Source organism: Lacerta agilis, chromosome 3 (genome assembly GCF_009819535.1).
Source record: "Lacerta agilis isolate rLacAgi1 chromosome 3, rLacAgi1.pri, whole genome shotgun sequence".
In the NCBI taxonomy this organism is placed as follows: Eukaryota; Metazoa; Chordata; class Lepidosauria; order Squamata; family Lacertidae; genus Lacerta; species Lacerta agilis.
The window spans coordinates 56,550,333-56,577,285 of NC_046314.1; the positions used below are offsets into that span (position 1 = coordinate 56,550,333).

A 26,953-nucleotide genomic window follows, 5' to 3' on the forward strand; every position below is an offset into this window, starting at 1 on the left:
ATTTTGAACAGAAGTTTAATATCCGAGAACTGACAAGATCAAATCAATACTATCACAAGTCACTTTCAGGCTGTTTTCTCAAGCGTAGGTACTATCTGTTTTAGGTTCTAATAACATTCACACTGGCCAGTGCTCTTTTCTGGGGGGGGGGGGGGATGCAGGGGTATGCATACTCCTAAACATTTTGTGAATCTTTGTACTTTTGTCCATTTACTTTTCCCAATTTGAACTATAAAATGGTGATTTTCTTGAGTCAAATCGAGAGTACCCCTAAACATTTTTAAAGAAAAAAACCACTGACACTGGCTCTTGATCGATCAAACTCATAGGCAGAAACACACACACACACACACACCATACTTTTGTGGATGTTTTCACCTTGTGGTTTGCTTGTGCAATATGGACATCTTCCACTTAGGAAATACAAAGGAGCTATTATGACCATTATGTGTTTTTGGTTTTTTTAACTCTCACCACCCCCTGCCCTGGTATTCATGAAGTTACGGGAACGGCTAACTCATTTAGAAAATGTAATATAAGCCCCATGACTGATACAGTATTGCATCAAATTCCAGTTTACTAAAGGGAGGAGAGTGGATTATTTTTGATGCAGCCCTTTTGCAACTGCCTTCTTTACTGGAAGAGAACAACAAATACCTTTTTATTCCAGCATAAGGACTGTGAATTGGTAAATATTTTGAGAATTTTGCCTGTAGTGTTTGCCTACTGAGACATTAAAAAAAAATGCCTGTGAAGTCGTACGGCTGGTAGGACTATTCAGTCATACCTTTGCTGCCCTCAACGTCTTCAAACCTCATGCCAGTAAGAAAGGCCAGCGGGAGTCCTGCTCTTCCTTTGCAGCTGTCTTCCTCATAAACATCACCCATGGTATCCCATTTTATAGAAGCCACAAAACATCCCATTAAGCTTTCCCATGGTCCTTTGCTTCATGGCTGCAGCACAATATGGCTGCTGATCATGGAAGAGGACATTTGATCATATTGAGGATCTGCACAACTAAAGGCATGCCTCAACTTCCCAGCTAACGTGTTTTCATGGAATTATTCTGTTGGATAATATGCTTTCGTTTATCATTTTTAAAAATGAAATCTACGTAGCATACAGTCCTGTCAACCTTTTTTTTTTCCTCATGAAAGAATGTTTATACCTGCGGGCAAGGGCTAATGCACTGAAAGGCCTGCATTCATGGGCAGAGTATTAAGTGATTCATGGTTGCCAAGGTAAGCAGTGAAGGCATCCCCTCAGCAACTCTGCTGTGTCTAAAGGAAACAGTCTCCAAGGAAACAGGCTAACTTCCTTGGAGACCAAAAATGTCCCGCTTTCTTAGGTGCAAGAAAATATTCAATCCTATAGCGAGAAGCAAAGGGATGCAATGTGTTCTATTTTTAGTTTCCCGCAGTAACTTAATTTAGATTTTGCCCAAGGGTATCATTTAATTTCAGGGGGCACAGGGACTAATGAGCCACCATGGTGGAACTCCTGTCTGAGACCAGAGTCTCTTGCATTTGCAAGTGTTGTGGAAGGGAACAGACCGTTTATCTTACAACAGAGTTTCAAGGATCAGCTGTGGCACTGTTTGTAGCCACAAGCTTGTTTTCAATATTGCAACGGGGGGGGGGGGGAGGAAAACATCATGAAAGCTTTTTATTGGTGGCCTCCTTATACACAGCTGCTATCACATTCCTGTCAGGTTTCATAGATACAACACTTATATCAGGCAAATGGAATAGCTGTCAATAAGAGGCACCCTTTGATGATCCAAATAAGGATGTCCTTCTCCCACCCACCCAGGAGTCAAAATTTGTCATCTTGACTGTGATGCTTGCTTTGAAAGGACACCAATGTGCCACTTTCATCGAGAGTCAAGACAGAGTCAAAAGAAGTCTGGGAAGACCCACTATATCTGCCACATACAATTTTGCTTATGACATATGATGTTACTATAATGCATTTGCAATCATGCCTCTGTGATTGTCTCTAACAGTCCAGATGGCATATCTAATAGATGTCAGTCTTCCCCACTCTGTCCATAAAAGTCAACTCTATCTTCTCTTTTAAATTTATCTTTAAATCCCATTTATTTTGCAAAGCTGTTTTCATTTTGTTTTCCTGTATCTGAGGCTAGGGATTTTTGCAAAGTTCCACCTGGCCCATCACATTTTAGTCTCTCTTGTGTGTGCTGCCATGTGTTTCACACATACTTTGGGTGCCCACATGTAGAAGCACCTGGGGTACAGTCAAACTGCATCAGTAGGCCATTTTGAAAGCCACAACACGGAGTAACTGCAACTGCAGCATGCATCGGCGGGATGTCTGAAGACTGGGCACTAATCAAGATCAGATACAGTCGTACTTTGGATCTCAAACGCCTTGGCTCCTGAACAAATCGGCTCCCGGAAGGGAGTGTTCCGGTTTTCAAATTATTTTTGGAAGCAGAACATCTGATGGGGCTTCCTTGGCTTCCGATTGGTTTCAGGAACTTCCTGCAGCCAATCAGAAGCTGTGCTTTGGTTTCTGAACATTTTGGAAGTCGAACGGTCTTCCAGAATGGATTCTGTTCTACTTCCAAGGTAAATTCACGTAATTTAAGATGTGCTCTAGACCTGGGCTTATAACTTCTGTCTTCATTTTATCATTTAAATATTTTGAAATAAGTTTCTAAAGTGAACTAGTTACCTGTGAAAACCAACAAGACCCAGCCTGAAGGCATACTATGCTTGCGATGCAAAGAATCCCCTCAGCTCATCTTTGCTTACTGGTGGAAGGTAGTTGGGCTTGAGCAAACCTTCCCCACCCCAATTTCCACTGACTCCCCTCCTGCTGCAACCCTCTGTACCACATCTCATGCTGTTTGGGAGGGTTCTCTGACTTTCAGGAGGAACTTTGTGGAGAGGGAATACAAGAAGCTGCAGTGGGAGGGAGCAAGTGGGGAAGCCCCACAGAGTGTAATACACCTTGTTCTTTTTAGATTCAAACCAGTGTGATATAAACCAGTAAGGCAATATAAAAGGAAGCAATTTTAAGGATGTTTAGGGGATCCAACTTCCTTGCCTGCTTCTACCATTGAAATTTAACAGTACTGTTTCAAAACTTCCCAAAGCAACCTTGTCTTATTTCTGCTGATCTGGAACCAGAGATGAATTTTTATTTTTTAAAATTGAATATTGAAGGATTCGTTATTGTGCATACAAATGGTTGTTGCACATGAAAGTAGCTGACCTTAAAAACCTGAGCTATTATTATAAAGGTAAGGGACCACTGACAGTTAAGTCCAGTCATGAACAACTCTGGCGCTGCGGCGCTCATCTTGCTTTACTGGCTGCAGACAATTTTTCTGGGTCATGTGGCCAACATGACTAAGCCACTTCTGGTGAAACCAGAGCAGTGCACAGAAACCTTCCCGCCAGAGTGGTACCTATTTATCTACTTGCACTTTTACGTGCTTTCGAACTGCATATTTATTCCATATGCCTCTTTAAGTTTAGAAGAAGGCAAATGCATTGAGAATACAAAATGCCAGCAGCACTGAAGTGACCTTCCCAGGATGTGTGGGCAGTGTATATGGAGGTCCTGGGATGCCCAGACAACAACACCCCCCTCTTGGCATTACCGATGTGATCCAAAGGAATAAGCACCATCTTGGCTGCAGGAGTTGCCATAAGGAGGCGTTTAAGGTGCCATCCAAGAGTCGTAGGGACTCCACTGCATATTTTTGAAGGATATACCCCTTAGCCCTTTTTTCTCCCAAAGCTATCCAACATGACAGTGGAGGTTTAGGATTACAGTATTCCATCTTCTAGGTTGATGAGCCTCATCTGCCCTTCACTTCCATTTACAGCACATACGGAAACTGCCTTCATGACCGTTGGACCCACTATTGGTATCAATGCATCAGAGCCTGTACAACTTTGTATGCAGGGGAAGTCCCTAACTCACCAAGGGTTTGAGGCCCATCGGCTACCCTCACCTGATTTAGCCGGCCAGGCCAAAGCCGGGGTGTGGTTGCTGTCGCATGCTGACAGCTTCTATGAACAACAGGTGAGAACTGAGTGCAGGGTGGGACCAAAGGTGGAAAAATACCCTAGAAGGAACACAGCGTGTCCCCCACCAGAGGTTCTATGACTCCCCTAACATCCATACAACCCATAGAAAAAAATCAAGTGGATTCAAGAAATTATGCCAGATATATTTTTTTTTAGCAACCAACTCCTGAGTTCTGCATTTGATTTGTTTTCATGGTAGCCCTAACTGTAAGAATAAATGAACTTCCTTTAGGAACAAAATATTTTCATAAGTGATACACACTGCGAATTCAGCTGTCTACCACAACCTAACTATACATTATGCTTTGCCTCAATTGACAAATGTTTATTGACAGAAAGCATGAAGATGACACATTAACGGGAAGGCTTGACGTTCTCATCCAAGGATGACTTCATCAAACTGACCATCAGACAAATAAACAACTTGGTTCTTGTAAAATGAATAAATTGATATGAAGTCACTGGGAAGATGATAAAATTTATTTTGGGCTTTTAAATATATAGACAAAACACTTGAATCACTTCCTGATGAACCCAATAAACCATAGCAGGTTCATGCTAAGACCAAGAACTATGCTCAGCCAGACCGAGTACCTCTGTAATTACTATTGTTCCAGTAAACATTTTTTACAATTAAGTGTCTTGTGTTTACACTTACTCCTCATCTATGTTACAAATAAAGCAATGGATCCTACAACATCATAAATCAGAAATAAGTAGGGGGGGGGGGAATCCCAGGTATAACAGTTCCTATACTGTATGCACATGGATTCATTCATTTGATGTTTAAATGACAAGGACATCATTTGTATTAGGTCAGCAAGATGTATTTGCTAAACTGTTTGCAGATTAACTATTATGGGAACATTTTAATTGGAATGACTGGAACCACATACATGTCCCAAGGCCCCAGAAGTGATTGCGTGGATTGGCTCTAATTATATGAACTGGTTTCCATCTAAATATTTTCCACCAGCTATTTTGTTCTGCCTTCTTTTTCTAAAATTGAAGCTGCAAAATAGCCACAGTCACTAATAAGTTTGGCCAATGCAGGTGGGCTTGGGTTTATATTTTCACTTACTCAAGTTGTGTCACTTTCTCAGACAGAGCTGCCACTACACAGAAGAGTTCAAGGTTTAGCCTGTATTGTTGACCTGGGAGTTCAAGAATCTGAAAGAGAAAGAAAAAAGACTACTTGCATATATTGAAAGTCATTTGGGTTAATAATCAGCGCCATCAGCTGATGAGTGCTGTCAGCTCACGAAACCTTTGTCCCAAGCCTATTAAGCAAATGTAACATAATGGTTCTATGATGATCTTATGCAATAGTCATTGGCTGATCAAGGCAGGTCATTGTGCATGGGAAAGATGGTGAATCCTCTGTTGGATCAGAAGCCATGTGCAGAAAATAATGCTAAATGCATGGTTTCCAGAGGTGGCACTCTCCCCAGCACTACCACTTGGAGGTAATATTTTTTTTTTAACAGAAATGTATTGGTTTTCCACATTAAAACACATCAAATACAATCAAAAAACAACAAATACAACAAAAAACAGCAACCACAAACTACAAACTACAGCAACAAACTAAAAAGAAAAACAAATACATACCTCACAAACAGGAACACCAACACTCAATTTATATAATTGTAATCTTATTTCGAATCTAATTCAGGGGACTTTCCCCATTCTCTCTTCTGCTTTCAATTTAATTAATTTACTTTAATAACTTTTCTATCAATTTTAAACTTTCTTTCACTTAAATTCACTTAATTTCACAGTCATCATCTCATATCTTACATCTTTTAATATCTAAATATCCAAATACAACATCCACTTGGAGGTAATATTCATGCTTCTACAGTGGATCAGGAACCATGCACGGCACAACACAAGACCAATGAATTAATGCTTTAAAAATGAACTGTGCATCACTGTGTGTAGGTGGATAACCTAAAAATGATAAAATAATAAAAAGCTAGTAATCTCCAAAGCTGCTGTATAGAATTCATATATAAAAGGGAAAGCCCATTTTTGTGTTTAAACTAAGGTGTTAGGAAACACAACTGTTCAGCGTTATGGGCCATTTCCTTTGTAACCATTGTAGTGTATGCCCTAATTGCGTTAAGCTAACAGAAAGCACAAATCCTGTGGATAAAAGAAAATACGTTTCTGAGGAGTTTTAGAACTGCAACTACAAATGGTGGTGCATATCCACGTAGCCTCATTTATGGTGGAGTGACTATGAGAAAGGTCAGCAGCGGAATCTGTGGACACTGAAGCTGTATTTGGAACAACGACTGAAAGCCTCAAAGGTGAAATATTTTGTGGATCTAAGACATAATGATAAGCATTTTGGACTCTTGAAAAAGTTACTGAGTCTGAGGCACAATGGGAAGCATAGTTAAGAAGAGAAAAGTTTCCATTTAACTGAACTGGCCTCCTCAATGTGGTTTCTTCGCTGCATCCTGAACCACCTGTTGGCCTATTTTAAGGAAAGTTGGAAAGTGCTTATCAGAAAGGTCGTCATCATCATCATCATCATATTTCTCTGGGTTGTGCTTTGGGGAGAGCCAGTGTGGTATAGTGGTTAAGAGCGGTAGACTCATTATCTGGGGAACTGGGTTCGCGTCTCCACTCCTCCACATGCAGCTGCTGGGTGACCTTGGGCTAGTCACACTTCTTTGAAGTCTCTCAGCCCCACTCACCTCACAGAGTGTTTGTTGTGGGGGAGGAAGGGAAAGGAGAATGTTAGCCGCTTTGAGACTCCTTCAGGTAGTGATAAAGCGGGATATCAAATCCAAACTCTTCTTCTTCTTCTTCTTCTTCTTCTTCTTCTTCTTCTTCTTCTTCTTCTTCTTCTTCAGCAGGGCTGATGAGCTTAGTGCTGTTCTTTTCTTTAGAGGGTCCAGTGCTGAGGAGAAGCATCTTCTTTCCCTCCAATTATTCTGGGCCCTGATATATGACCACAGTGGGATGCAATGTTGGGAGCAGGGCCCAGAGGGAAGGAGAGTCCAGTGCAGCTGCCTAACGTTTCTGTTTCAAATGTAAGATTTTAAAAGATTAAATTATACTGGCCTCAGCTACAGTGGGCAAGCTGAAGCCCCAGACACCCGAACGGCTCCACCTAGTCCTGCATTTCACTGCACTGAGACCTGCACCCCCAAAAGCTCACACGGAAAGTTTTAGGATCATGACTGTGCCTAGTTGTTTGTCCTAGGCATCTGATATTCAGAAGCATACCAACTCAACACTTCTCCAGGCTGCAGTGACACCAGCACATGGAATCATACATGTTGGAGGCAGGGGATCAAACAGCTTAGCAAAAGTGGTGCCACTATCAGAGTTCTTGAAAATAGCCCTCCCTCTAAGACGTTAATGCCCCCTTTCAGCAATAAAAACTGTGTGTGCGTGTGTGCGCAAGTCCTCTCAGTGGAATGAGAAGGACATTCTACCAAGTCTTGGTTTTTATTGAAGAATTCCACACCAGACCCCAAATAGCATCTGCCCTACCATAATTCCTGCATTAAATTACTGGCACAATATGTTTATTGCTGGTGGTTAGCTTTTAGCCTTTGAAATAGTTATGATGTGAGCCGTTTTTTATACTTCAGTTTGTAAGGAGAAGTCGTAATTCAAATTTGTTTTGCAAATACTTTGACAGACTGAAGCGGTCTTCTTTTTCCTCCACAGTGTTTGAAGGTTGGATTAATCTCCTGCAGATTTTTTTTTAATATCTCAAATAGTAAGCACTCAATACCTTTTTCTCATGTGCTACCTGGTATGTGCAGCAGCCGCAGCAGCATAGGCTCCCTATATCTGACATCCTAAGCCAGTCATGAGTGAGAGGGGAAACTAATAACCACACTGCTCCAACATCGCTTGAAAACGCATTTGTTGTTCATTCTTTAAATTAGATGCAGAACAGCATAAGCCCCGGACTTCAATGGCCATTGCATATAAATAAAATATATTCCAAGAGCTGGTTGGACTAGACTCAAGCAATGACATGCATGTGTAGCTTGAGTGGTCCTCATTTCCCTTCTATGCTTCCATGATTTTCTAAACTTATTAGGTTATAGCCAATGAAGTCACTCCAATGGAGCATCTCCCTCCTGTCTCTTGTGCCTTCAGCATCTGCTCTGGGCTTCCCCACAACCTTCCAAAGCAGACTGGGGGGGGCAGTGCATGGTGTGTGGGGAAGATCCACTGCCTGAGCAGAAATTCTGTGTGTGCAATGACTTTGCCGGATCCAACCTTCTGTACTAGGGTTAAGCCCAAGGGGATGCTTTGCAGCACATCCTCTTGGTGATTTTTCTTTCTTTTTTTAAAAAAAAGTGGCTGGCGGTGATTGTTTTAATAGCATTTGAAAAGCACTGGTCTCTTCAGGGAACATTGCCATCCTTTCCACAAAATGAGGATCTTGGCCAGCTTGAATGTGTGGCGAATTATAGAGCATTCTCATCCTAAAACATACAGTTGTGGATATCCTGAAAGGAAGAAAGTCTGCTGGTAACTCCCCTTGATATCAATCCCACAGCAGCCTGCCCTCCGCCCAGATTCCTCCTTTGCCTCAGAAACCAAGAAAGTATAACATGCACCTTCCTCTCTCTTTGTTTGGATTTGAAGCCGGGTAGGAGCAGCAGCTATCAATTTAGGTAGATGTACAGCTGAGTAAATAAAATGAAAGGAAAGTATAAATGTGTTTCCTCATGCAAAGTTTGAAAAACAGGCTTGGCAGAAGCAGAGGAAAAAAAATCTAAACAAAACAGGAAAAGAGGGGCTGCTTATAAATTATACTTTTTTCACCTCAAGCTTTTTCGATAGCCCAGAAGTAATAAGAACGGGTGTTTCTTGGACTGGCTAGGCATGCATTCCAGCTCTAAATGGCTTCCTGTTCAAAATGTTCAAAGCCAAGAAGACTGAGGGCTCCCTCCACTTTCTGGGGTTGGTTACAAGTGTGTGAAGCATGAGCTTTTATTTCTGGCCAATGCAAATGTTTTTACATCTCCCCTCCAGCCCCCCAAAAGGATGGCAAAATGTGACCAAACTGTTTTCTTCTTCAGCTAGGAAGTACAGTGATTAGCCTTCAGTTAATCTGTAAACATTCACACTTCCCGTTAAAGATGGTTTGGGGGCTGGAAGAGAGGCCCAGTTCAATGTCATTCTGTGTTGGCATCCACACATGTTACTCAGGCTGAAGGCCTGCTCCACAACTTAGGCTGAAGTAACATGAGGGAAAGCTTGGATGTTTGAGGGTGCGAAATGTACTAAACCATTTCCCTCCCAGTACACCTGAACCTATAATTCACAAATTATAAACTCTAGCCCTGGTTTTGGTTTTTTGGTCACATCAGCCTCAAATATTATTTTGTACGGCATGTTCTCCATAGATTTTCTTTACAAAATAACGAACACCCTAATTATGTTGCTAAGAGAGAAAATAACACACCCAGAAAAAATGGGTATGTAATGAGTTGTGACACAAATGAACCTAGGAAAGATCCCTCTTGAAACCACTGGAATATCTTACGTCCAGATTTATTCGGTCCTTCAAACCAATCAACAGCCTTTCCAGTTACCATTTTTTCTAGCTTCTTCTGCTTATTATTTTTGAAGATGAGGCTATATTTATTAAGTGCAATACTTCACATAACTGTGGGGTGCTTCATTTCAGTACCTTGGAATACACTTAGAATTTAAAGCAAGCATGGTAAATGCAGCTGATTTTGAATGCAAAAATAGATCTTAATAAGGAACAAGGAACCCCTGTTGGATCAGACAAAAGGCCTATATTGTCCAATAACCTGCCTCCCCCAGTGGCCAAACAGATGGCTGTTAGGCAGGAGCTAAAGACAATAGATCTCTTCTTCAGTAGACCTCTCCTGCTCCCCAGCACGTGAAATTCAGAGGCATTGCACCTCTGATCCTAGAAGTAGTAGTACTTGACACTGGAATGGGATTACCATTTTGTCCTAAATGGTATAACCAAAACACAGATGATGGAGTTCAGGTGAATGGTATCTTGGAAACCGTTGCACTTAAGAGAGCTGTTGTGGACCATTAGGTCCAGTCGTGTCCAACTCTGGGGTTGCGGCGCTCATCTCGCATTACTGGCCGAGGGAGCCGGCCTACAGCTTCCGGGTCATGTGGCCAGCTTACGACTGCATAAAAAAGCACTGAGAACAAGATGATGTCACCACACTATGCCTGTTCAGAAAAAAGTGGGGAGGGGGTCCGTTTGTGGAGAATGTAAGCTTTTGTTTAAAGCTTTCAGTTTCAAACATGGTAAAAATTACAAAAGATGTTCAGTAGATAGGTATCACTAACTCCAATACGTTCTTATCTGATGTTTCAATCTATGTATTAAGCCCTGTATTTGCAAGCTTTGGTTTTTCTATAAACCACTTTGAGATGTATGGTGAAAAGCAGTGTATTATAAATTGCTTAAATAAATAAATAAAATTAGAACAAATATACCATCAGAAGCACTACATAGTGTACTAGAGTACATCTGCAGGGCTGATGGAGCCCTCTGCACTTCAAGAATACTCTAAGAATGCAAAGCCAGAGAGAATGGGAAAGGACAGACCAAAGGCCTGGACTAGAGACTGCAAGGCCGATGAAGGAACTTGGCAGCAGAAATGTAGCTCATTTTTGCATGTGTGACTTTTAAACTTTTCTCCAGGGTGCTTTGTGTATGAGTGTCTATATTTTCAATCTGAATATAAAACAGGCATTGGCTAGAATCCTTCCAGAATGAGTGGAATGTATATTTGATTTACAAACAGCCTTATTTATACTGCTTTTTCTCCTACAATAATAACAATATTCATGAGAGGCACATTCCAGACTAAAAGGTATTCTCAGCTTTTGCAAACGCCCTGACTTGTACAGCTCAGCCCCTCCGACTTCCTTTACTATAGCTGGGCAGGGTGGGATGGAAGAATTTCATTTGATTGTCACATGTGATTCACCCAGATGGCATCTAAGGCAAAAGGAAGAGTTTAAGGACCATTTACAATAGCTGAAGGATTCCTTAAATTTCTTATACCAGGTAAGAGAAAAATCTTAATCCTGTTACATGAGCCTATTCAGACTATTTCAGTGAATCACTGCCATTACCAATATACACAGCTATGTACTGCATTAGCTTCCCAGACACTGAACACAATGTTGGCAAAATTGATAAAATATAAACCTAATGAGTCAGCCGCCAACCCCCCCCCTTTTTTTTGGTAATCTCCAAGACATACAGAAGACAGCCCAGACATATTGCCTTTGGCCCAGCTGCAGAAGTCTTGGAAAAGCTTGTGTGATAGCAGTCTAACTGCTGACAAATGGTACAGTAGTAGAACTTACATGGAAAATATAAGAGAACTCTTTTGGAGAAACCAGGCATTTGTTAACATCCTGGAGAGCTTGTTCAAGGTCATTTAGGTCAAGCACAAAATCCTGGGGGGAAAAGAAAATACGGAAAGTTATATTGGATGAAATACCCCATCTTCATCTTCTTGCTTTGTACAACATGGTTTAGACACCATATTCTGGTCTTCTGCTAACAGCCCACTGCTAGTAGAATAGCAGAGTCTAAATTAACCACACCCAGTAGCCTTCCTACTTGGATGTTCTCTGTCACCCAGGCCCCCCTTGACTGTGTTCCCATTGGCTCATCAGCTGTAGCATAGTGACTCTGGAAGGTGAGTCTTTGTGCCATCCAGATCTCATCCTTCAATGCCTTCACTTTGAGGCAGGATGTGGACATCCTCAAAGAATGAGGCAGAGATGGGCAAGATTTGAGAAGAACCTTTACTCAGCCACAGGAATGCCAATGATGGCACTTCTCTTCTTGTTTGTTGAAAGAGTTTTCTCTGTCATTGAAAGGCAGCAGTGGCGCCCTTATAGGCATTTCACTTCTCAGCGGTGAGATCTGAGGTGGCACTGGCTTCTCCCTAAGAGGGGCAAAGTAGTAGCCAACAGCCTTTGTGCTGGATTGAAGTGTGGTGTGCAGCAGCAGCAGCAGCAGCAGCAGAAACAGCAGCAGCAGCAGAAACAGCAGCAGCAGTGATACAGCGCTCTTCAATGCAAGAAGGTGGCTTCCAAACGTATTTTCATGGGGATGGTGGATTTTCAGCAGTGGTGAGCAATGGGTAGATGCACATTCACTCTGTCGTCCCTCCCAATCTGCCACCTGAGGCAAAGGGCTCAAATTGGCTAGTGGTAGGGCTGGGACTGGATAAGTTAGGTCAGTCAGTGGTGGCTTCTGCAGGTCAGTATAGTTGTATTCTGGAAAAGAAGCTGAGCAGCTCTACTTTAATCCTTGAATATCTCCCAAGTCACTGATAAAAATGATGTGACAGTGCACTTGCAAAGTGGAAACACAACGCTCTCTGGCACAATAGCACATTCACAGGGCTGACAAATATTAGCTAATTAACTATGTGGAACACAGCTTTGCAACAGCTTATAAATCATAAAATAATTTATCTCTCCCCCCCATACATTTAAAAAACAAGTTCACTGAAGCTGTTGTAGGAGCACAGAAACTTAATTTTATCTTTTTTAATAGCCACAGTTACATTTTTTGTTGATGTATTACCATTTTATACAATTTTTATGAAGTTCTGATCATGAGACTCCCCCCCCCCCTTATCTTTAAAATTATGGGAGACTTCACACTCTGGTTTTTCACATTTATTTGAGCACTAAGTTAAAACAGACAAAGATGATATCCCACAAACTTCAGAATGTTTGCAGTGGAGTTGACATGTACCTTATCTGGGTGCAATCTCCGATATAGAGCACTTTGTAGCCTTCTTTCTTCTGGAGGAATCTTGGAATTCTGAACAATTGACTCTAAATAAGCTTCTTTATTTTTCTGTTCTAAAATCCTCTTTGTATCTAGATAACAGAAAGTATGGTGAAAAGCAGTGCATTATAAATTTCTTAAATAAATAAATAAAAATAGAACAAATATACCATCAGAAGCACTACATAGTGTACTAAAGTACATCTGCAGGAGACAAGAAATGAACAAACAAAAACACTGGTAAAACAACTTTATAAAATCAAATAAGATTCTCGGGATTCTGAATGAAATCTGGAAGCAGCACCTCAGTTTTCTTGTGGTCTCTGAAGCATATGGCATCCCCAAAGAAATTTGAGAAATTTGTTTGCTAAAATTGATCATTTCCAATTATTATATAAAGCCACCTGATCTGCACCCAGGGATGGAAGACTGTCAGTTTCAGTTCCCCCAATTTCCCATTCTTCCAGTCTTGAGTTTAGTTGCCCACATTTCCACAGTTGTTTGTGAATATTAATTAAAATAATCTTCATGAAAATTCACCAGCATTTTATCCAAACTTTCTCCTATTATATGCATTTTTCTACACATTGTCTAGTTGGAGAACTGCATTGCTAAATTTGGCAAAGTGAGAATTTTGAAGGCTAACTGGGTTTCAGTCTGTGTATTGGGTTGAGATGTGTGAGTTGGCTAGTTTCTCATTAAAATGCATACAAAATTGAATATCTCCTGGGAAGAGTTTGTGGTCAAGGGACAGTCCTAAGGGACAGAGAAAGATGAACGGATATCCATATTTTGCTCCCATGCCTCAGATTCCCCATCTCTTTTTTATATCACAATATTCTACTGTGAAGGTTTTCTGGGTTGTTGTTTTTTTAAAAAAAATTCTTTCTGTAACCCTCTTGAACTCCTACTTACAGTTGGCAGGGTACAATCTTCCTTTTTTTTTTTCTTAGCCCACAGCAGCACATGAGGTTCAGTTGTTTTCAGGAACCCTTGGGCACAGTCCAAATCCATTCTACAACCCCCCTTCCCCTATCCTAAAAAGAGGAGATGTACTCTGTAGGGCCAAATGTCCCATTACTGTGTGAATAAGGTGTAATGGGAGGCCAACAGCCTGCTGTCATTTCTGTTTCTTCCTTAGTGCTATGACATGGTGAGATAAGAGAGTTAAAAGGAATTCCTGAAGTTGTCTGGGGATATTTTTGTTTCCCAAATGAAGACAACCCTTGCCAGTAAATGTGGATCCATAAGAATCAAGTTCAGCTTGTAAGTGGCCATGGTAAACAACTGGAGGGCTCTGATAGCATTTTACATGACATGCCTTCTCCACAACATCCTTGTGCAAGTCATTAAAAAAAGAAGAGGATATCCTGACTGGGTACATAATGAAACAGGGCAAATATTCTGAAACCAGAAAAATGCAAATAGCACTATCAGTTCAGATTCACACGGTATCACCTCTCTGTGTTTTTGTACTAGGATTTTTTTTGGGGGGTGGGGGGATTGTTAATAAAAATAAAATAAATGGGAGTTGTTCCTCTATGGCAGGGGTGGCCAGCCTGGTGCCCTCAAGAACAATTCCCATCATCCCTGACCCCCAGGGGGACTTTGAACAATAAGGTCAGGAAATGTGAGGTTGGAATAGAACTCATCATATTTGTGCAATGAAAACTGGCTTGTGATTTACTCTTCTTTATTTTAAAAAAGTCATGTTCGTCAAAATACTTACCACTCAGCTCTGATAATCTTGAACAAATTTCTTTATACTTGCTCCAGAAGAATTTTATTTTAAGGTCAAGGTTTTCATATGCATCAGCCTCAAATTAAAAATAATGTTAGTGTCAATTAAATGGATCCCAAGAAACATGTTTTCATACATATTTCCTTTTTCACAGGCACAACAGCATCCTGGCATTAGTGCAATGAATTTTCAGGCTAGTAATTTTTTTGTGGGCAAGGAAAGATGAGAAAACAAGCCTTTAAGTTTTAACAGACTCTTATGATACTAAGTTACAAGTGCAGAAACAGAGCTCCCACTACAATCTCTGGATTGTATTAGATTCACTCTTTAATTTATGTGATCTCATCAAATAAGGGAGAAATCAGGCAATTATATTTGTTTGTTTCCCTTATCCTGTGTTGATAAATGGCTGCTCTAATACCTGCACTGATAATTAAGATTTTTTTGTCACTTCGCAGTGGTTCTGTAATCTGGTTTCTAACAAGGTAAAAGCTGTAGATCACATTGACTTCTTGTGCTAATAAGCACCAGAAGTGACTTATTGCCATCTGCTTTATCAGTGGGGCAGGGAAAAATACTTCCTGAAGTGATTCTTGAGGTGTAGCTGTTCATAAGCAAGTGAAAAAATAATTATTCTTGTGCAAATCTTTCCATACTGCCTTGCATCCCCCAAATATGGCTTTTCCTTTAGTTGCTACCAAAGTTTACCCAATGTGAAATTTACAAGGAGAATCTAAGATTATCAGGTTAAACATTTGAGGATTTTTTTTAAGAAGCAAAAGTTGGGACTCTGTTGAACATATAATTACTGTTTTTCATGAACATTTTCAGCATCATCAAAATAGGCACTCCTTTCTTGGCAATTTTTTCCTGAGATTATTTTGAACATGTTTGTGCCAGGCAGGGCTAGGCTGTGTACGGCAGCCTGAAGTAGGATGAATTGGCTATCAGGGCCAATATAAAATTTATGTAAACCATTAAGGATACTGGAATGTACCAGGACTTGGGAAGACCTTGTTGCTCGATGAAGGCTTTTTTTTTTTTTGAACAGGAAGTGTTCTTATTCTCTTTCATGAATAGGAGGATCCATCGTGATCCACCTTCACTGACATCTTTTTGGTGCCAGGTAAAGATTTATCCTCCCCACCCCTCCCAGTCTTCTGATAGACTGAGATGATGCTGTTACTAGTGTGCTGCCAAAGCTGCTTCTTACTGTTAGGGGGATTGGTTGTTGTTTTGTCTTTATAATGTCTTTATATTCATGTTTCTAAATGCAACTATTAATGAACAGCTGGCTGTCAGTCTGAAGGCAAGGTGTACAATGCGATACAGCGGAAAGCAGAACTGGGCTTTGCATGGTCAAATGCCCATTTAGAAAGCTCGTGCCTTTGAACCTTGTATAAATTAATATGTTATGTCATGAGTGATTACAAGTAATTTTCCTCAAGGTGAAGCTTTAGAGGCCAACGATCACTTCCTATTATATACATGCAACAAAGTCAGTTGACTTTAACAGGACTTGCGACCATATAGCTAAGTACAAAATGTATTTACCCTCTTGAATAAACACCACTGTTTTATGATGTTATCAACATTTCATCAAACAATGATCAGGAATGGAGTGATGCTTGCTGATTCTTTTACCTGTTTGGCCAGCATAGATGAATGTTTAGAGGATGGAATTCCACAAAGGTTGTCCCTCTTCCCATCCATGTTTAGAAGAAGCTTCGTGTCTTTGCCTTTCCCCCTCTTCTGTCCCTTCTTCTGCTTAGTTGTGTTGGATAACTGCTCCATCATTGTTGCCTGGAGTTGCATTCTTTGATCTGACCATGAAGAAAGATCAGGCTGTAGCCATTTATAATGTCTATTTTTGCCCACATTCATCACTAAGCTTAGACTGCCAGCATAACATTATGAGAGCTATTGGCACAGTTTGTTTGGATATTCCACAAGGCATACCCCATGAAACACAAATGATTTAGTGTTGTTTGTAGAAGAGTGGTAAATAATGTGGCCAATTAATTTGTATGTTCTTAAGGACTACACTGTGAGGTGAATCATGCAATTTGCAAGAAAGCAATCCCTGACACTGGTAGATTTTGAATGTTAACTGGCATCAAACCCAGGAAGGAGAGTGTAAGCAACTGTGTATGGATGACTAGTTATATTGATCAGCGCTAAGGCTTTCTCAGATTTTTGGAAATTTTGACTTATATCTTCTCAAGGACCATATTAGAAATGTTGATATGTCAAAGTCAGCTAGGTAGACAATTCTAAGGGCCAAATTTGATACATAGAATATGTGATTAACACTTCCCTCCTGCACTGCAGCCCCCCCCACAAAATCACCATCCAGAACTGCTTTACACTCAGAGAGTGAAGCCGCCATTGATTAACATTTCCATCATCCTGATCCTCACAGCTGCTTTTTAAAAACCAGCCATTTGGATTTAAAAAACAAAACAAAACAGATAACCTGAAATGCAGTCACATATTCCCCATATTATATAGTTTGACCCACACAAAATTATTGCCTTGTATGTATTTTTAAGAACACCAGGATTGGCTCACCATTTATAACCAAATATGAAATATGTTTGAACATAAAGGAAACTTGTCTATTCAAGTGAGGGCTTTCTTCCTTCATTTTGAATAAGTTATTCAGTGAGAACACGGCTACCTACCTGTAACTTATTCAGTGAGGAACTTCTTTTTTTTGAAAAAGACGCCATAAGGTTAAAATCGACAGTATTGACATGGGTCTAAATGTATAAAATACTTCTCATTGTATGTTTTAGTGTTAAGCTCCTTGAGATGTTTAAACATTTTAATTTTTGTACAGATAATTATTGTGTACTGACTGACGGTTGAATAAATTTTATCAATTGAATGATTTTTTTTGAAAAAGAAGAAGGTAGATATGAAAACATACCATTCATTTGCACAAAAATTGCTTTGAAATTGTATTTTTTGTTTGTTTGTTTGCATAGACTATGTATGTGAAAGTCAGTTCTCCTGAATACCATGTTCAGAAGTGCATAATAGCCTCCAGATGGGTTTGAAATTAGAGAATAGCATTAAGCCAGATGAGTTTCATTTTCATGTCAAAATGTGCATAACCTTTTCCCAGCAGTTAATCAAAATTTACAAGAAAAGGGGAAGTGTTTTCTGTTTGCCCTCCACGCTAAGGATTCTAATCACAGTTAATGCAGAGCTAGGCAAAATATCCGAAACATTGTTTGGTCCCACAACCACTTGAGCTAAAGCTTAGGCAGTGTCCTTTATATGCTTTTTGTAACAGGTGGGTAGCCGTGTTGGTCTGCCATAGTCGAAACAAAATAGAAAATTCTTTCCAGTAGCACCTTAGAGACCAACTGAGTTTGTTCTTGGTATGAGCTTTCGTGTGCATGCACACTTCTTCAGATTTTTGTAAGTCTGCTTTTTGTAAGTCTGCCTTTAGCTCACGTGAAGGCAGGCAAGGCTTGGGGTGGGATCAGTCACATGAGCTAGCTGGAGCTGGGAGCTTACAGTGAGTATGCAAAAGGACTTTACTGAAGCTTTCACTGAGTTGGGTTCAGGAAGTGCCTAACTCTTGCCCAGGCATGCTTAAGGATCACACCAGTCTTTTGTCCCCAAGCTTTGGCAGCTTCTCTGAGCTGTGCCGGGTGAGCTACAACCATCCATTGTGGCCTCAGAGGAGGAGGACTTTCATTGCTTCTATTTACTGCCAGTTTTTGAGAAGAATAAAAGGGCATCTCTGGGAGGACATGGCTAGCTGTGATCTTTTGGTCAACAGTAATATGAGATCATGCGGTAGTCGCACATTCTTCCATTCCCCAGTAGCACAGTGTCTAAGCTCCAGAACATGAACATGAAATCGTTCACAGTGTGGAATAATGAGCAGATTGTGCAATCAAGAATTAAGTTATGAAGAAATGCAGACTCTGTGCTTTGGAAACTCAATTTAGTACTATGAATGGAACCAGCTGTGAAAAAGGGGTATGTTGTGTGATGAAACCACTTGGCAAAGCCAATGGAGGAGGATGCACATGACTCCTGCTTTTAATCTGCAATGGATGATGATGTGTCAAGAGCACCAAAGGGGCAAAGCATCCAACTAGAGAGGCATATTTTAACAGAAACCTGTTGGGAGTCAGGGACAGAATTCTAGAGGATAAACACTATGGCGACTCAATTTGGCAGGGGAGTAGGCTACAACAAAGTTACCGGTACTTAAATAGACTTGTCACACCCCTAACATGCAACTGCTTTGTATGAATCAACAAATGTTGACAACTGACCAAGAAGACAGAGGGTGGTTTTAGTATGTATTTTCCTAAAGGCATTTCAGCCACCGCAGAACCAAAAGTACAGCCAAAGCTCTGCATGCCTAGCATTTGACAGGAGGCATTTATCTGGACTCCCCAAAGGATTTAACATTTATATTTGCCAAACACAGGTGGACAAGTTGTAGCTGATACTGTGGCCATTGTACGTCATTCTGTGTGACATCTGCCGGCCGGCCTGCCTATCTAATCTATCTAGTGTATTGACTGACTAGAGGCTGTCCCCAAAGATAGGCTGCAAATCAGGTTTTATTTTGGGGACGGGAAGGAAGAGTGGCCAATCCATGTAATATATTGGTTAGTGTGTAATTTATCTACACACAATTCAGCAAAAGTGGAGCTGTGACTATGGCTGTATTCATGTGCATGCTTACCTGGCCCATTAACCTCAATGTAAGCTCTGAGGAAGAATACACAGAATAGGTCTAAACGTTTATTTGACATTGGCAGGACTTAAGTGAGCTTCAATCAGCATCATTCACGACTGGCACTAGACCTCCAGAATGCCCTCAGCACAGTGCTACTACTGGGACCCCTACCCTCATGGTCATGACTGCACAATATTTTCTCCATTCTGTTGCTGCTGCAGCAACAACAACTACACCCTGCCAGCCCCCTGGAAGCATGTTAGTGGTTGGGCAGGAGGCAGTGCCACTTTTGAATGGTGGCTACCTGCCATCTTTATTTATCCAAAATGTTTCCCCAGCTGGGTTTGATAGATGTTATACACCTACAGACTGCGGCATTGCAGTGTGGATAAATGTGAGCCGCCACCATGGATGGGCACTGAGCTTTGCTGCCATTCAAAAATGGCACCATCACCTGCCCACCACTAGAAACAGATGTCTGAGGGCCTTGTGGGCCATGGCAGTGAATGGTGGTTTGGCCAGGCTAGACTAGTAAGGAGCTCTTTAGAGCCTCTGGGCCCAATTCCTGGCACCAGGCTTGGACTCCTTCCATTGCCTTTAATGAGACACAGAGCCATTCAACACATTATCCATCACACAAATTCTGTCACCAGCCATTCCAACTAGCTGCATCAGAGGGGAAAGCTGAGAAAGGAAGGATCCCTTCATTATTCAACATTATGCTATCTGAATTTGCTTACCTTTATCTCCTCCATTTCCCCCCTTTGCATCATGCCTAATATAATGTAAGCCATTATACAAAATTGTAGTAAATACAACAAAACAAACTGCAGTGAAAAGAGGAAAACTGTGGCAGTCAAATTCCAGAATGTACCATTTCAGGCTGCACATGAGAACAGTGCTTGAACCCTCTCTAATGTAAACACACAAAATCCTCTGTATGTAGGAAACTAGCATATCAAAAGGAAATTTTAGCATAATCATCTCACTGATGCACTAATTTAGTACCCGCAGGGAGCATTTCATTCAAAAACAAAAGTCATGCAGGCAGTAATGGTCACAATTTTCTTCTGCAGAACAGGAGTGAAAAAAAGTCCCGGGTTACATGGAAGAAGCCGACACTGTAGTCGCCCCCCCCCCCAGCAGCACTGTCCCTTTTCCTAGGAATGTCAGCATGGGAAAGAGCTGCTGTGTGGCTTTGCTTATGTGATTTAAGGCTTTAACACATTACATGGAAATGATTGTGTTGCAGCAACACCTACATCACCAGTGTAAAGTGAAAAAGAGGCCTAACTTTTTTTGCACTTCAAGTGTCTATAGACTCTGTTCTTTTCCATTACAACCTCTTTCTCATAGCATTATTCCTGTTTTTCAGTGAGCTTCTTCACTGTTTAAATAATCTTGCCTTGAAGTTCTTGTACTGTGTTCACAATGTCCTTTTTTCTTTCCAAAAGTGTCTTCATCTTAAACTGCATTTTTTCCAGTTGATCTGATACAGATCCCTGTGAGGTTAAAAAAAAAAAAGAATGAAAAAAGAAAGGAAAAAAGAACAGCGCCTTGGGATTTTAAAGGGAGAAGAGGGGAAAAGAAGTTGAGCCATTAACATTTGTTCTCTCCTGTTAATGTGAGGTAGGAAATTAAAGGCTTATCACCCGTAATTATGTCAGAACACAGCTTGGGGTGTCTGTGTTTTTTAAAGCTGCTGGTGTTTCATTTTTCTGCTGTTGTATCAAAAGGACCCAAGCAAATGCAATCACCACAGAATTCTTGGATCCAAGTTATTCTTCTAGTAAGTGGCTTTGAAAAAAATTAAAAGGCCCTTTTTTGCATTTTGGTCATCTGCTTATTACAGGTAATATCAAAGAAATTCTGAGGGCTAAAGATCTGGTGCCCCAAAAAGTTTCAGTGGCATTTGAGGAGAAAAGCAATTGAAGAAGGGGGGGACCCCATACTTAGGCTATACAATGGTACCTCGGGTTAAGAACTTAATTTGTTCTGGAGGTCCGTTCTTAACCTGAAACTGTACTTAACCTGAAGCACCACTTTAGCTAATGGGGCCTCCTGCTGCCGCTGAGTCTGTAACCTGAAGCGTATGTAACCTGAGGTACCACTGTAATCCAATACCACATGCCTGGGAACAAGTCCCATTGAATCCATTTTATCAAACATCTAAAGGATGGTATTGTTATGCTGGATCACTCTAATTTTCATGTAAAGTTACCACAAAATGTGCATCAATATGTGTGTGTGTGTGTGTGTGTGTGTGTGTGTATTTTCTTTTAGTAAATCAGCTTCTGAATAGCCAAGTCTCTTCCCCAAGAGACTGTAGCGTTTTGCATTCATAATCTAAAAATTATGCAATTGAATCACTGTCACGCAGATGACTTGATCTTGCCCTGAGCCTGATCCTAGCTCTAGGATCATAGGTAGGCAAACTAAGGCCCGGGCACCGGATCCGGCTCAATCACCTTCTAAATCCGGCCTGCGGATGGTCCGGGAATCAGCGTGTTTTTACATGAGTAGAATGTGTCCTTTTATTTAAAATGCATCTCTGGGTTATTTGTGGGGCCTGCCTGGTGTTTTTACATAAGTAGAATGTGTGCTTTTATTTAAAATGCATCTCTGGCTTATTTGTGGGGCATAGGAATTCGTTCATTTTCCAAAATATAATATAGTCCGGCCCCACACAAGGTCTGAGGGACAGTGGACCGGCCCCCTGCTGAAAAAGTTTGCTGACCCCCTTCTCTAAATATATTATGAGGCACACTCAGAGCTAATGGAGGTGGCAGATATGGGCTCATTAAGTATGTGCTTGCAAATTTGCTTCCCCCATCAAAATGCTATCCTTGCAAAGTAGAGCCTCATGCACACATTGGGCCCCCTGAATACATAAAAATAAACAGACTGAGGTGTCCATAGTTAAAATAACAATTTGAGGGCTGAGTGTGTTTGACCTTTGTTTGTGCTTGTTGGGTTGCATCTGCAGAAGGAGCCCTCTTGGTAGCTCCACCTCCCTCGGAAATTTGGGTCCACAAAGTCCTACATTGGCTCCCAGTACATTTCCGAGCACATTTCAAAGTGTTGGTGCTGACCTTTAAAGCCCTAAATGGCCTCGGCTCAGTATACCTGAAGGAGCATCTCCACCTCCATTGTTCAGCCTGGACACTGAGGTCCAGCGCCGAGGGCCTTCTGGCGGTTCCCTCACTGTGAGAAGTGAGGTTACAGGGAACCAGGCAGAGGGCCTTCTCGGTAGTGGCGCCCACCCCGTGGAATGTCCTCCCATCAGATGTCAAGGAAATAAACAGCTATCTGACTTTTAGAAGACATCTGAAGGCAGCCCTGTTTAGGGAAGTTTTTATTGTTTGAAGTTTTATTCTGTTTTTAGTGTTCTGTTAGGAGCCGCCCAGAGTGGCTGGGGAAACACAGCCAGATGGGTGGGGTATAAATAATAAAATTATTATTATTATTATTATTATTATTATTATTATTATTATTATTATTAGGTGGCAGCCTAGGAGAGGGCATTCTCTGTGGCAACCTCTAATTTGTGGAATACCCTTCCCACAGTGGTATATCTGTGTAACCCACTGCTGTAATGTAAAAAGGTAAGGGTAAGTCCAGTCAAAGGCGACTATGCAATGCAGCGCTCATCTCGCTTTTCAGGCTGAGGGAGCCAGCATTTGTCCATAGACTGTTTTCTGGGTCATGTGGCCAGCATGATTCAACCTCTTCCCTCTTCTGGCACATGGAAATGCCATTTACCTTCCCGCCGCAGCGATACCTATTTATCTACTTGCACTGGTGTGCTTTCAAACTGCTAGGTTGCCAGAAGCTGGGAAAGAGCAATAGGAGCTCAACCCGTCATGTGGATTCGAACCGTCACCCTTCTGAATGGCAAGCCCAAGAGGCTCAAGTTATATTACTTTAAGAAGGCTGCATATTATCTTGTTATGTTCAAAAATTTTCTTGGGAAACTGATTAGATGATACTTTTAGTGACATGGCATTTCACCACTCCTTGGATTTAAATGGGATTCAGGGAAGCCACTGCAATAGCAGAGCTTAATGCTCAGGGTTCCTAAGAAATCCAAATTCGCTTTTTATTTAAAGATGAAATTTATCTAATTCACACTTTCCAAAATAATGGGCAAACCAAAACCCAGCTGTCTTTTGAAATTCACAGTTCTTCAAATTTTGCATTGCAGATCTCCAGGCAAGTAATACGCATAAAAATGCATGTACTAGGCTCCAGGTCAGCATATAAATGCATCCATTAATGCTAATAAATGGAAAAATGTGTGATGTTAAGTGAATTGCTTTGTAAATAAGTGTATATTAGGCAAAAAAAAGTATAAATTGGGAGAAATTTGAACTAAAAAGCTAACAAATTTTCATCAGGGCTTTTTAAAAAAGTAGACTGGTATAGAAATGCAGAGAACTGAATTTAATTGTCATGTTTGGCTTATTTATTAATTTTTTAGCTGCTGTTTTGTTAATAATGTTTTATAGATTATAACTGTTAATTATATTTGTTAATTACTTTACATGATTTATGTTGTATTTGTGATGTTCTATTATGTTCTATTATGTTGTTATTTATTGTTTGGGAGCCGCTTTGAGATTCATTTGAATGAAAATCAGCATAGAATACAACAAATCAAATCAAATTATGCTTGTACACAATTACCAAGCTTCAGGGCGTGTGCTATACTAGTGGCATGGATTTCCATTGTTCTATAGAAATAATCGTGTGTACACAGCTTACATAGCAATGCAAGAATGATCTTTGCGTTTGGGAGCTTTGGGGATGGCAGGCTCACCATTTACCAGTACCTCTACAGAGATATATGCACCTGAGTGAAATTTTATGATTAGCGTTAATGGAATGCAGATTGATCGCAACAACTACAAATCTCCACTCACACTTTCAAGAATCATTTGGATCTTTTTCTCAATGTCAATGTTTTCCTTTGCTTTTTTCTGTATAAGGATTTCTTCTACGTGATCAAAGCCACCAGGCACCTCACTGAAATTTGCATTTGGAATATCAGTAGATTCCTGGTCTCTAGGCTCTTCATCAGGGTCCTTAAAAAAAAAGTACAAAGAAAGAACTGTTATACTTTTAAAATGCAAGCACTTTGAGCTGGTGAACATTTGCTCTGAAAGTGGGAGTGGCACAAAGGGGGAGCCCTAGTATGCAAATGCAGAAGGGTCTGAAAGTTCCACCATATCAAACGAACATGTTGAAATATCTTTCTTCAGTGTAGCAATGGTAGTTGTTACATTGAAATGTCTTAGGGCTGTTTCGTTACAAAAAGAAATATAATAACTTGTCCTAAGAGGCAGAAAGTGTGACAGACAGTGCTTCCAGACTGGGACTGGCCCTCCTCATACATGCAAGATTTTTTAGTTTTTGTTTTGCTGTGTCCACACAATGTCATTGCCATCAGATTGCCAGCCTGCATCCCTCACCCCCTACCTCCCCAATTTAATCTTCATTTACCGTTTCTGGAGAAAGTCTGATACATTTTTTATAATTAAAAAAACATAGCCAGTGTGTGTGAGTGAGAGGGATATGTGTTTTTAGCCTAAAGACAACAAAAATAGAACGGTAAGGAAAGAGCTGCCAGAATAGATAAAGCAATGAGGTTTTTACCATTCTCAGGGAAATGGACAAAAGGAGTGAGAAATAAACTATTCTGTGGCACTGAAAAGAAAAAAGATAAAAGCTAAGAGATACACTTGGGGTGATGAAGTTCCAAACTGGTACAGGAAGTAAGTCCTTATCTTCTGTGTTATTAGCGGACTATGTTTGTCACAGTTGCTATGGCTCCAGTCAAAATTAGGAGAGACTGGAAAGGTTGTAGTTTCTGATTGTCAGAATATCAAAACAGAGGGTAAGATTGTGGCAAAGTAGGCAAGATAAAAAGGGGAATGGAAATTAGTACACAACCTCAAGGTCACCAAACATTTCTGTGCTGTCCCGCGTATTTTTACCAACTATTTCTCCTTTCTTTCATAAGAAAAATTCATATATAACCTGTTGCACCACGATAAGTAAGGATCCTACACTCAGTTTAACAAGACTTCTCATCCCACCCCACATTTTATCACCACAAAGACCCTCTGAGTAGTTAAGGTGAGATATGATGACTGGTTCAAGGTCACCAAGTGAGCTTCATGGCTGACTCTGAACTGGAATTGGGCCCTGTCCTAACACAGTACTCTAACCATGGCTTAAAAGAGAAAAAAATATTTGGTAGAGGCTGAACTATTTGTACAGAACACAAATTAAGTTACATTTGGTCTTCCTAAGTATCTTACCTCATGGTTGCAGTACTTTAGGAAAATTCTTTCATAAAACGATAAACGTTCTGGACTTTGAAAGGAAAAAAAAAAGATTTTAAAAAACAGGAAAGCAAAGTTACTTCACATCACATCCCTGTTTAAAACAGCCACAACAGATTGAACTGCTGCCTTTTTATTTTATCATCACCATGTTGTAATATCACGACATGTCATCTCAAACACAACACACATTCAGCCATGAGCAGCTAAGTTATGTACACACTTGTCCAGCTCTTCTTGACATGGGGCTGGTAGAATGGCAATGCTCACTGCAGAGGTTGGTGTGTAAATAAGCAGAGATATATGCCGGCGTATATTTCTGACCTCATGCCAGGGCTGGGAACCTGTGGCTTTGCAGGTGTTGTTGGTCTCCAAACCTCATCAGTCCCAGCCGACATGGCCAATGGTAACCCAACAACCTATGAAGAGCCACAGGCTCGCCATCCTTGCACCACGAGCAAAACACAACCTGACCTTTAGGCCATTTGGATATCTAATCAAAACCAGGACTGTAAAACTCACTGGCATTGTTTCAGGGAAGACCCTTTCTTTATGTTATTGTGGGTAAAACAAAAAAACTACAATAGGTACTGTAACTTCTTTTGAGCACAATATCTTAACCTTAGAGCAGTTTTGCAATGTTTGCAAGTTTTAAAACAAGAAGATAATTTACTATATATACCCTAGTACATGCCACAAACCTTTTTAAAAAGGGAGTTGGGGAGTGAAAAGTCTGCCTGAAGCATGAAGGTAGAGGCAAGATGGATGGCTGAACCAGTTTTCAACTTGCTGGTATGTCTGTCATGCAAATTGCCAAGCCAGCCTCACACCAGGGGTGAAGAAACTGCTGTGCCTGCTCTTTAATCTTACATCTGTCTTCACCCACCAATTTGTAGACTTTCCATGTTTTAACATCTGCATTTGACTAATCTTCGGGAACTGCTGAGGTTATAGCGAAATAATGCAGGGGTAAGTAGTATTCCTAGACAGTATTATTTTACTCAACCTTTTCCTCCAGGGCCTATTTTTCTTATCCTAGAGAAAAGGAGCAAAATAAGAAGGCAGCCTAAGAACACTCCTTCTTTTCTTTTTTTGGTCCCCCTTTTGGCAGGTCCCCTCTGCCTTTTTTGGCCTGGACTTTACCCAGGTGCAGAGGAGGATGAGAACTTGCTGACATTGGGTCTGAGACATCTAAAATGTGAAGAAAGGGAAATTGGAACCTGCCTGTGGTTTGAACTGTAACAAGAGATCAAAGGCGGCAGCTTCCAAGCGCAAAGG

General features: G+C 40.8%; 1 protein-coding gene across 1 annotated transcript in view; it reads right to left on the minus strand.

Annotated features, from left to right (window-relative positions):
* The window catches only part of LOC117044610, a 64,459-nt gene that overhangs the window by 9,688 nt on the left and 27,818 nt on the right, over positions 1 to 26,953 (minus strand). Inside the window, exons 5-12 of the mRNA XM_033145417.1 lie at positions 25,652 to 25,706; positions 24,251 to 24,412; positions 20,734 to 20,830; positions 16,259 to 16,437; positions 14,603 to 14,690; positions 12,838 to 12,965; positions 11,427 to 11,519; positions 5,146 to 5,234 (exon numbers count right to left, since the gene is read on the minus strand). Of these exons, the coding sequence (XP_033001308.1) occupies positions 5,146 to 5,234; positions 11,427 to 11,519; positions 12,838 to 12,965; positions 14,603 to 14,690; positions 16,259 to 16,437; positions 20,734 to 20,830; positions 24,251 to 24,412; positions 25,652 to 25,706 (891 nt within the window). The remainder of the gene's footprint in view (positions 1 to 5,145; positions 5,235 to 11,426; positions 11,520 to 12,837; positions 12,966 to 14,602; positions 14,691 to 16,258; positions 16,438 to 20,733; positions 20,831 to 24,250; positions 24,413 to 25,651; positions 25,707 to 26,953) is intronic.